Source organism: Mobula hypostoma, chromosome 4, assembly GCF_963921235.1.
Source record: "Mobula hypostoma chromosome 4, sMobHyp1.1, whole genome shotgun sequence".
NCBI classification, from domain to species: domain Eukaryota; kingdom Metazoa; phylum Chordata; class Chondrichthyes; order Myliobatiformes; family Myliobatidae; genus Mobula; species Mobula hypostoma.
In genome coordinates this window covers 7,311,317-7,323,666 of record NC_086100.1, presented here as the reverse complement: position 1 = coordinate 7,323,666, position 12,350 = coordinate 7,311,317, and the positions used below count along the sequence as shown (strand labels likewise).

The 12,350-nt window shown below is 47.6% G+C and overlaps 1 protein-coding gene across 1 annotated transcript in view; it reads right to left on the bottom strand.

The window, feature by feature from the left end:
* Positions 1-12,350, bottom strand: part of fndc3ba (fibronectin type III domain containing 3Ba) — a 386,847-nt gene that overhangs the window by 292,457 nt on the left and 82,040 nt on the right. The window contains exon 2 of the mRNA XM_063045278.1: positions 5,089-5,226. Coding sequence (XP_062901348.1) covers positions 5,089-5,199 — 111 coding nt within the window. The 5' untranslated portion in view covers positions 5,200-5,226. The remainder of the gene's footprint in view (positions 1-5,088; positions 5,227-12,350) is intronic.

Sequence of the window (12,350 nt, the reverse complement as noted above, 5' to 3'; positions counted from 1 at the left end):
TCTTAAACCTCCGCTGCCTTGCGGCTGCACCCACTCATGGGGAAGGCTTCGGGAGTAAACCCTGAGGGAAACGTCCAGAGTTGAAGTCCCTAGGGCAGTCCTTTGTCAAGTTCAATGCTGACTGGAAACTCCTGCGGCGCTACTGGTAGCAAATTACATCGGTCTCTGCCGTTCCTTTGGGTTCATCAGATTCGAAGAGAGTGTGAGTTTGCTACATGGGCAACAGCTCGTTCTCCATATTGTACCGCCCAGGCTTGCTACATGGGCAACAGCTCGCTCTCCGTATGGTACCGCCCAGGTTTGCTACATGGGCAACAGCTCGCTCTCCATATGGTACCGCCAGGCTTGCGTATCCAGACAGCTGGGATGCAATATCTGTGGTCGACACTGACCAATGGAAGCCTCACTCAGACAGAGTGGACGCGAAAAGGATGTGTTCTGTAGTGGGAGAGAACTACAGTTTCAGAATAGAAGGATGTTTCTTTTTAACAGGGATGAGGAAAATTTCTTCAGCCAGAGGGTAGGTGTTTATTTATTGAGACACAGCATGGAACCGGCCTTTTCAACTCTGCGAGCCATGCCGCCCAGTTATCCCGATTTAATCCCAGGACAATTTAAAATGAGTAATTAACCTACCACCTTTGGACTGTGGGAGGAAACCAGAGCACCCCGGGGAAACCCACGTGATCATGGGGTGAATGTACAAAACTTCTTACAGACAATGGCAGGAATCGAACCCGGATCATTGGTACTCAGTAAAACGTTGTGCTAACCACTATGGAATTCATTGCCACAGATGTCCTGACAGACAAGTCATTCAGTAATATTTAAGTTGGAGGTTAATAGGTTCTTGTTTAGTCAGGGCACCAAAGGTTATGGAGAGAAGGCAGGAGAATGGGGGAGGGGTAATAAATCAGCCATGATGGAATAGTGGTGCAGACTTGATGGGCTGAATGGCCTAATTCTGCTCCTATGTCACATGGTCTTATGATCCTGACATGCAAAACTGTCTTTGAGGAGTTTCATTTAGAGCCGTCGAGCATTACAGAAAAGAAACAGGCTCTTTGGCCCATCCAGTCTATGCTGAAATATTATTCTGCCTCGTCCCATCAACCTGCAGCTGGAAGGTTGCACTATCACCCTGTGACTATGCGAGATTCCCCAAGTCCTCTGATTCCCTCCGCCATTCCAAAGGAGTGTGGGCCAGTGAGTTAACTGGCCACTTAAACTGTCCCTTGTGCACGGGTGAGAGGTGGAATTAATTTTTATTTAGAGACACTTCTCTTTAAATTTTTAGTTCATATAGAGATACAGCACTGTAACAGGCTCTCTGGCTGAGTGACCACCCGCCCATGTGACTAAACAGCCTATTAAGCCGGACATCTTTAGACTGTGGGAGGAAACAGGAACACCCAGAGGAAGTTCCTGCAACCTGGGGGAGAACGTACAAACTCCTTACGGGCAACGGTGAGAATTGAACCGGGCCTACGGGACTAACCACAATATTACTGAGCCGCCCAATCCGTGGGGCGATGACAGGAATGTGCCAGGGTGTGGAATAACATGGGATCAGTGGAAGTGGGGAGCTGATGGTCAGTGTGACCTCAATGGGGCAAAGGGCCTATGTCCGACCAAACAACACTGTCCCTGTGAGGACACGCTAGAGTTACCCAGCAGGCGGCCAATCTCTCAGAAACCAGAGAATGCAAATCACAGACACAAGAGTTTCTGCAGGTCCTGGAAATCCACAGCAACACGCACAAAGTGCTGGGTTCCCAACTTTCTTTATGCCAAGGACCCCTACCGTTAAACGAGGGGACCATGAACTCCTGCATAAATTGCTGGAGGGACTCAGCAGATCAGGCAGCATCTGTGGAGAGGAACACAGCGTTGAGGTTTCGGGCTGAGACCCTCCACTAGGACTGGAAAGGAAGGTGCACAAAGCCAGAATGAGAAGGTGTGGGAGGGGAAGGAGGACAAGGTAAAAGGTGATAGGTGAAGCCAAGTGGGTGAAGGAGGAGGGGTAATGACGTAATGAGATGGGAGGCAATAGGTGGAAAAGGGCTAAAGAAGGAATCTGTTAAGAGAGGAGAGTGGACCATGGGAGAAAGGGTAGGAGGAGGGGCATTGAGGGAGGTGAAGGCAGGTGAACCTGAGGGGGAACTTCGTCACTCAGAGAGAGGGGTGCAAGTGTGGAACGAGCTGCCAGTGGAAGTGGTGGATGTGCGTTTGATTGCAACACAAGAGAAGTTGGGATAAAAACATGAATGGGAGGGGCACAGAGAGCTATGGTTAGGAGCAGATTGATGGGACCAGGCGAAATAACAGTTCAACACAGAGTAGATGGGCCAAAAGGCCTGTTTCTGTGCTGCAATGTTCTATAACTCTACGTCTCACTGATTTCCCCCTGCAGCTTGTTTCTTGCTCCCTTTGCTGAATGCTGGACGGTCTTGTGTGAATTAAACGGGAGAAAGCTCTCCCCTCCCCATGCAGGCAGGCTGAAGAGGCCTCTTGGCAGCTGGGCAGAGTTTAGAGTTGTTGCAGATGCTACCAGATGTGTCAGCGAAGGATTTTGAAAACCCCCTACGCAGGCAGACTGCATTCCATCGCCATGGCAGCCTGACATTTCAACAATCTGACCCACGGCTGCTCGGACGCAGCTTGTGGGTTACGTGCCAGGTTAAGCAAGTCACTGCATGGAGCAATCACTCAGGGAAGGAGGAATCTCGCTCGCTCCATCTATCCGTCACAGTGCCCCAGTGTAGGCCATTCGCAGAATCCTCTTCCTAGGACATCTGACCCATATCTCTGCCCTGAGGAAGGGCAGCCTTCTTAAGGCCATAAGATACTGGAGCAGAAAGGCCATTCAGCCCATCGAGCAGGCTCCATGATTCACTCGTGGATAATATTTTCAACTCCATTCTCCCCATAACCTTCAAACCCTTTACCAATGAAAAACCTATCATTCACTGCCACAAGACCATACGGCACAGCAGCAGAATGAGGCCATTCAGCCCATCAAATCTGCTCCACCATTCCAAGAGCTTATCAGCCTCTGCCTTAAATCCACCCAGTGACCTGACCTCCGCAGATTCTCCACCCTCTGGCTAAAGAAATTCCTCCTCATCTCTGATCTAAATGGACGTCCTTAATTCTAAGGTTGCGCTTTGTAGTCCTAGACTCCCTGACATAGGAAACATCCTCTCCATGTCTACTCTGTCTAGGGCTTTCAACATTCAATAAGTTTCACTGAGATCTCCCTCATTCTTCTAAATTCCAGCGAGTACAGTTCATCAAGCACTCCATCCTGCTGATTCCCAGAATCATACTTGTGAACCACCTCGAAACCCTCTCCAAAGTAAACACACTTTTTATTAAATAAGGGCCCAAAGCTGTTCACAATACTCCAAGTGAGATCTCACCAGTGCCTCAGGATGCTGCCTAGGTTAGAGAGCATATCTCATGAGGAAAGGCTGAGTGAACTGCGGCTCTCCTCTTCGTAGTGAAGGAGGATGAGAGGTGACCCGATAGAGATGTACAAGATGTTAAGAGGCATTAATAAAATGGATAGCCTGCACTTCTTCCCAGGGCAGAAACTGTCAATGCAAGAGGCCATAATTTTAAGACCATTGGTTGGGTGAAAGTACATAGGGTGGATATCAGAATGAAATCTTTTAAACTCAGAGTAGTGAGTGAGTGAACGTGCTGCCGGGGTGGTAGTAGAGATGGACACATTAGAAACACTGTGGTTAGCACCTGGCGGAAAGAAAAGTGGAGGGAAAAAATGGATTGATCTTGTAATAGGTTTATATGGGTTGGCGCAACATCCTGGGTCGAATGGCCTGTACTGTGTGGTGTGTGTATTTTGTTCTATAACCAGAATTTCAGCGATGATCTGTGGCAACAAATTCCACTGGTTCGCCAATCCCTGCCTGAAGAAATTCCTCCTCATCTAAGGGTCCCAGCTTCTGAAGCCAATCAACCCCTGCCAGGACATAGCCACCAGAGTCCTCTGAACTGAATCAAAGGTTGATTGGCCCAGTGACTTCCATTGTCACCATGATTTTCCAGGTGGAGTTCCTTCCTCTCCCAAGGACAGGGTCTTTGGAATTTCAGTTGGTGCTTCTACAGCTCTTCACAAGATGGGTTTTGCTAGCACCACGCCCAACCCTCCTCCTTCAAAACTGGGCTTGGGACCATAGAAATGTAGAAAACCTACAGCACAATACAGGCCCTTCGGCCCACAAAGCTGTGCTGAACATGTCCTTACCTGAGAAATTACCAAGGGTTACCCATAGCCCTCTATTTTTCTGAGCTCCATATACCTGTCCAGGAGTCTCTTAAAAGACCCGATCATATCTGCCTCCACCACAGTTGCCAGCACGCGTTCACCACTCTCTGCATAAAAAACTTACCCCTGATATCTCCTCTGTACTTAGTGCCAAGCACCTTAAAACTATGCACTCCTGTGAAAAAGCCTCTGACTATCCACACAATCAATGCCTCTCATCCTCCGTCGCTCCAAGGCAAAAAGGCCGAGTTCACTCAACCTATTCTCATAAGGCAATATTCCCTGATCCAGGCAACATCCTTGTAAATCTCCTCTGCACCCTTCCTATGGTTTCCACATCCTTCCTATAGTGAGGCAACCAGAACTGAGCACAGTACTCCAAGTGGGGTCTGACCAGGGTCCGATATAATGATGCCACAGCTTATGAACTCACTTTTAAGGATTCTACAACTCCTGTTCTCGATATTTATTTATTTGTGTGTGTGTCTGTGTGTGCGTGTGTAGGTATATATGTGACCATGTATGACTTAGTATTTGCACAATTTGTTGTCTTTTGCACATTGGTTGCTTGTCCGTGTCTGTCAAGTGCCGGTTTTCATTGATTCTATTGTGTTTCTTTCTACTTACTGTGAATGGCTGCAAGAAACTGAATCTCAGATTGTATGTTTCTGGTGATGTATACACTTTGATCATCAATTGAAATTGGGAATAGCTGGGTAGAAACCATGGTCAGCATTAACTGGTCAGACCGAAGGGCCTGAATATATGCTGTACTGCTTTGTGACTCTGAGACTCACCTGCTGCGGTCCATCGCCATTGACTAGGTGTGGGATCATGGTGACGTCTCCATTCAGCAGAGGAGGGAGCTCCAAAGGGATCTGATCTGTCATCATCATCGTGACATACATTCATGGAGAATTCCGGGGAACCACTTCCTGCGGACAAACAATACAACAGTGGACAGGTTAGACAGTCGCAGGATCGGTAGAACAGAAAATGGTCGATCGACCCTGTTAAGACTTAGGAAAGATATTGTAAACTCTATGGTCTCTCAGTGTATTTAAGGGCAGTGTGGTAGTGCAGTGGTTCAAGTTCAATTCCCACCACAGTCCGTAGGTAGGTTCTTCCTGTGACCATGTGGCTTTCCTCTGGGTGCTCCAGTTTCCTCCCTCATTCCAAACTTGTACCAGTTAGTAAGTTAATTGGTCACACAGGTGTAATTGGGCGGCGTGGGATCATTGGACCTGTTACCATGTTGTGAGGCTCTACATAAATAAATAAAATAAAAGTACAGCTGTACACCTGCAAATATCTAATCAGCCAATCATGTGGCAACAACTCAATGTTCAAAAGCATACAGACATGGTCAAGAGGTTCAGTTGTTATTCAGACCAAACATCAGAATGGGGAAGGAATGTGATCTAAGTGACTTTGACCATGGAATGATGGTTGGTGCCAGACGGGGTGGTTTGAGTATCTCAGAAACTGCTGATCTCCTGGGATTTTCACACCACAGTCTCCAGAGTTTATAAAGAATGGTGCAAAAAACAAAACAACATCCAGTGAGCGGCAGTTCTGTGGGTGAAAACACTTTGTTAATGACAGAGGTCAGAGGGGAATGGCCAGACTGGTTCAAGCTGACAGGAAGGTGACAGTAATTCTAATAACAACACATTACAACAGTGGTGTGCAGAAGAGCATCTCTGAACACACAACACGTCAGACATTGAAGTGGACGGGCTACAGCAGCAGATGACCATGAACATACATTCAGTGGCACTTTATTAGGTACAGGCGCTAGCTGATGAAGTGACCCATTGAGTATAGAAAAGTAGAGCACAGTGCAGGCCATTTGGCTCCTTACATCTATGCCAGCTTCAAACAGCAACCTTCTTATTCCTGTATAACATGTTCCTTCTTGCCTGCCCTCTCTCTCTGACACACACACACACAAAGTAGCAACACAACCAAAGATCCCACGCACCCCAGACATTTTTTCTTCTTCTTCCCCCCCCCCCTTACATTGGGTAGAGGATACCCATATCAAGGCGCCAGGACAATCTCTATCTGCTGTGAGAAAACTGTTGAATAGTATGATAAGATGGAGTCTTGACCTCGCAATCTATCTCGTTATGATCTATGGAAAGAAGTGTTCACCCTGGAGAAGCTCCAGAACAGGTTCAACAACTGGATGGTTGAAGAAAAACTGGCAAATTGGGTTGTTACTGTTGGATGGACCAAGGTCCAGTGAAAAACCTTTGTTTTTCATACCACCTATACAGATCATTTCATCACAACAGGACATTGAGGCACTGCAGGGGAAATCAATAACAGAATGCAGAATAGAGTCGCATTTAGCTTAAAACTATTACAGCGCCAGCAACAGGGGTTCGATTCCCAATGCTGTCTGTAAGGAGTTTGTACGTTTTCCCCGTGACCGTGTGAGTTTCTCTCCATATCCCAAAGACGTACCAACTTGTAGGTAACTGGTCACGTGGGTGCAATCAGGCAGCATGGGGTTGCTGGGCTGGAAGGGCCCGTTAGCAGACGGCAAGGTGCAGGATCAGGAGGTGCCACGGGAGTGTAGCGGTTAGCGTAATGCCACTACACCGTGGGGTGTTCCAGAGTTTGGAGTGCAATCCCGGTGCCGTCCGTAAGGAGTCTCTGTATGTCCTCACCCGTGAAATCCGCGGGTTTTCCCCAGGCGCTCCAGTTTCCTCCCACAGTCCAAATAACTAGCGGGTAGGTTAAATGGTAACGGTAAGTTGTTCCGTAATTAGGTCAGGGTGCAGTCGGGGTGTTGGGGGTGGCGCAGCTCGAAGGGCCAAATCCGTGCTGTGTCGCGAAATAAATAACAAAGTAGAAAGTGGGGTCTGAAATCCACCTCATCGTGTTAGGGGATTGTTCAATAGCTTCATAATGGTGGAAGGGAATTCGCGGTTCTGGTGGTATACCACTTCAGGCTCCTGTACCTCCTCTCCAAAGTTCAACAGGGAAGTTTGCACACAGGCAACTTGGAACATTGGGCTGAACAAGAGTAGGATGGTCTTGTCACATGATTGGTGGGACCACATTTGGAGAACCAGGCACAGCTTTGGTCACCTTTTTCAGAAAGAACGTCCTTGCACTGTGGTCGGTTCAGATACACCTCACCAGGTCAATTCAAAGTCAAAGTAAATTAATTATCAAAGAACATGGATGTCACCATTTACAATCCTGGGATTTGTTTTTCTTGAGGGCATTTACATGAAAATAAAGAATACAATCGAATTTATAAAAAAACATACATCAACACCTCCAAGAGGACCACGACCTTGTCGTTGGGTTTGGAGGCTTGCGTCCCTCAATGACCAGAGAGCTACGTTGGCTGGAGACAGGGCTTTATGCTTTGGCTCTCGGTAGGATCACCTATGTCAACAGATCAAAGGGTAGAGGCCAGACTAAGAGTAATCCATCAGTCGTCCAGGTTCAGGGGGATCAGCACAGGGCTAACAACCCTGACTGGTCAAACAAAACTGTTACAGAAACAGCGATGAAGAATCCTTCTACCTCCGTGTGCAATGGTATAGCCAAGTATGGACAGAGGTGGAGGACCTTCATTGCTGGCCTAAACGCCAGTGGCATATCGAGCAGTAAGTAAGCACTCATAAACAATGACTGACATACGGCCAATGTGCAAAAGAAGACAAATTGTCCAAATAGAAGAGAAATAAATAACACTGAGAATATGAGTTTTAAAGAAACCTTGACGTTGAACCTGCAGGTTGTGAAATCAGTTCGGTGTTGAGCTAAGTGAAATTAGCCACACCGGTTCAGGAGTCTGAATCCATGGTTCCTTAAAGTTGTTATAGATGGCGGGGTGTCAATGGGGACAAGATCTTGCTACCTATTAAATGCTCCCAATGGCAAGTGCCTCAAATAGCCTCTGGCAACTGAGCCTAGCTCCTGGCATTCACAAGTGCCATAGCTACTAAGCCTGGTGGAACCATTTCTACTGACAGGAGAAAGGGCAAGGGTAGGTTACTGACACCTTAAACCCAATCGCTTTGGGCAGATGGGGGTTTGTCAGCCATGGTTGGCAGCTCATCTATGAGAAGGAAATCTCCCATCTCAAACCTTTCCTGCCTTGCAGCTATACACGCTTCAGGAATAAATCTCCAGGGAAAAATCCAGTGCTGGAGTCTCCAAGACAGTCCTACATTGAGCGCAATGCTGACCGGCAACTCCTGCGATGCTGCTGGTGCCAACCTGTACCATTCCTTTGAGTTCATTAGCTGTGTGGAGAGGGAGAGCTCATTCTCCATATCGTAGTGCCCAGGCTTGTGTACCTGGACAGCTAGGACACAACGTCCATGGTCAGCCCCGACGGAGGTCTCAGGAGCCTGATGGTTGAAGGGTAATAACTGTTCCTGAACCTGCTGGTGTGAGAGCTGAGGCTCCTGGACCTTCTGCTCAATGATAGTCGCGAGAAGAGAGATGGCCTGGATGGTGGGGGTCCTTGATGATGGGACACTGCTTTCTTGCGGCAGCGCTCCTTGTAAATGTGCTCAATGGTGGGGAGGGCTTTCCCTGTGATGGACTCCATGGATGAAGCATTCATACTTGAAGTGGGGCTAAGGTTATACTCACTGGAAGTATGAGAGATAATCTTACTGAAATGATCCAATGGATTAATCAGGGAGGAAGTACGAAGTCCTGAGTTCCCACACCAGCTGCTTCAGGAACAGCTACGTCACTACAAAATCATGTTCTTGACCAAGCTGCACAACCTCACCCTACCTCAAAAACAGAACACTGCAAACCACCTCCTGCCTTTCTCTCCGACTCAACTTTCCATTTGCCTATCATCCATATCCTATCTAAGAGTCTCTTAAATGCCCCTGATGTATCTGCCTCTACCGCCACACATTCCATACCTCCATCACTCTTGTTGTAGAAAACCTATCTCTAATAATGAACATTTAATCGTACTGACCAGTACGGGCCCTTCGGCCGACAATATTGTACCAACTTGCGGTAATTCCCTCCCTTCCTTTCCCCTATCCCTACTTCACTCTGCTCCTCCCCCAGCTGCCTATCACCTCCCTCATGGTTCCGCCTCCTTCTACTACCCATTGTGTTTTCCCCTATTCCTTCTTCACCTTTCCTGCCTATCCCCTCCCGCACCCCTTTATCTTTCCCCTTACTGGTTTTTCACCTGGAACCTTCCAGCCTTCTCCTTCCCACCCTCCCCGCACCTTCTTTATAGGGCACCTGCCCCTTCCCTCTTCAGTCCTGACGAAGAGTTCCGGCCCGAAACATCGACTCATACGTTTCCACGGATGCTGCCCGACCTGCTGAGTTCCTCCAGTGTGTTGTGAGTGTTGCCAACAATATTGTGCCAGCTTATCTCTGAGTACCTCTTTTTTTTTCATTGATGTCTGGTTTTGCACAGTCTCCTCACTGTCCAGTATAATTGATGCTCTGAGTGTTGACTGTACCTGTGTGTTTTTGTTGCAGCTGCAAGCCTTGTCATTGTTCCTGTACTCAACGTACCTGCGCACAAGACAATCAACTCAACATCGAACATAGAACAGTACAGCAGTGTATAGGCCCTTCATCTCCTGATGTTGTGCCAACTTCTTAACCTACTCTAAGATCAATCTAACCCTTCTCTCCCACATAACCCCCCATCTTTCTTTCATCTACGTACCCATCTTGATTCCTAATGGGGGTATCCAGGACTAGTGGTGTACTTTCCGAAGAACAGGGTCATCCATTGAGTTGGAGACGAGGAGGAATTTCTTGGAGAGAATATTGGTCATGAATCTTTGTAACTTTCTTCCCAAGTCACAAAATAGATTGACATTGTCTATCTATTCAGAACGCAGACAACGAAGTATTTCTTTTCACAAACACAAGGAAATCTGCAGATGCTGGAATTTCAAGCAACACACATAAATTTCTTTTGTACTGTCTTTGTGGAATTCATTGCCACAGATGGCTGTGGAGTCCAAGTCATTTAGAGCAGAGGTTGATAGCTTCTTGATTAATCAAGGTGTCAAAGGTTATGGGGAGAAGGCAGGAGAACAGGGTTGAGAGGAATAATAAATGGGGGAGCAGACTCAATGGGCCGAATGGCCTAATTCTGGTCTTATCTCAACTTGCCGTATTCCACCTCTGGGATAGTACCTTCAGCTGACTAGGGCCCAGGAACTCTAACATGACAGCCAACACCATCCGTTCCAAACCCCTCCACTCTCCAACTACTCACTGTCTAAGACTTGTGCCACTTGTCTTAATACCTCCTTTGTGTGGGCTTCATTGTGTAATCATCCAAGGTACTGCAAAGTTGCCACAGAAATGTGAGTCGCTTGAATAAAATATTTAACGTATGTTATTTATTTAGAGACGCAACGTGGAACAGGCAGGCCCTTCCAGCCCAAGAGCTGTATCGCACGCACCTATTTAACACAAGCCTAAACAGAGAACATTTTACAATGACCAATTAACTTACTAATCAATACGCCTTTGAACTGTGAGAAGACACCTACACGCACAAGGGAAAAACATACAAACTTTCTTACGGAGGACTGAACTCAAAGCTCTGACCCCTGTATGAGTGTCTCCTGCGGCTGCCTCCTATCTGAGTTGGGGATGTGGGCCTCTGGATTGCAATCAGCCTATCCCACTGCACAGGGCTGTCCACCTCCCCTCTGCGTCCTGGACAAGTTGGCCAAGGACTAGCCCCTTGCAGAGATGTACTGAAACATTGCCAAGTCTGTGATTACGGCCAGCGGTTGCCATGGTGACCACTGGAAACCCAGGCGATGCACACAGCTGTTGCTGTGGTTACAGGTGGAGGACTCTTAAGGTTCGTAGTATTAACTTACCAGAATCTTTTGCTTCCCTCTCCTCTCCCCAGCCCTAAGTCTCGGGGGGGAAGGGTGATCATTCTTCCCTGACGAGCAATCTGTCACTTTGCTGCAGGTGCCGGCTTTCGGCCTTGACTTGTGCCGCGCCCCTGCCTGTCTTGACTTTATCCTGCCTGTCGTGGCTTGAGACCACAGTGCCACGGTGTTTACAAGAGGTACAGACAGTCACAGGCCAATCAGCCCCTTTGTGACTGTACAGCTAACTTTACACCACTTGTACAGACACAAACTCTCCTTACAGCCCAACAGCAGGGATTGGAATTGGAATTTGTAGAATTGGATTATTATTGCCACACATACAGTACAAAGCTTGTCTTAGCATACTGTTTGTACAGATCAGATCATTACTCAGAAAATTGAGGTAGAAACGAGGGTGAACAATACCAATGCAGAATCAAGTGACACAGTTACAGAGAAGTAAGGTGCAAGTTCTTAACGAGGTAAGTTGTGAAGTCCTGAGTTAAATATTTTGTACTAAGGAACCGTTTAACAGTCTGATATCAGCAGGATAGAAGCTGTAGCTGTCCTTGGCTCCTTAAGGCTGTTATAGCCGTGAGATGTTAGTGGGGACAAGCTCCCACTACCTACTAAATGCTCTCAGTGACGTGCGTCTCAAGTAGCCTCTGACAACCACGTCCAGCTCCTGGCCTTCACGTGTGGCTTAGCTATTAAAACCTGGCAGAACCATCTCTACTGACAGCAGAAGGGGCAAAGGTGGGTTACTGGCACCTTAAAACCAGTCGCTTTGGGCAGATGCAGCTCATCAGACACGGTAGGCAGCTTACCTAGGAGAAGGGAAACTCTGATCTCAAACCTCCACTACACCCACTCATGGGGAAGGCTTTGGGAGTAAACCCCGTGGAAAAATCTGGAGCGGGCGTCCCTATGGCAGACCTATGTTGAGTTCAACCAAGACTGGCAACTCCTACAAAGCCGCTGATGGCAAACCGTATCGGTCTCTGCTGTTCCTATGGATCAGTCAGCCGTGTGGAGAGGGGTGCCTGCTGCACGGGCAACAGCTTGCTCTCCACATCGTATTGTGCTGCCTTGCATATGACGAAGACAGCAAGGACACAACATCCAAAGACACACAGATGAATAGATTAATTGGTCACATGGTGTAATTGGGTGGCACGGTCTTATTG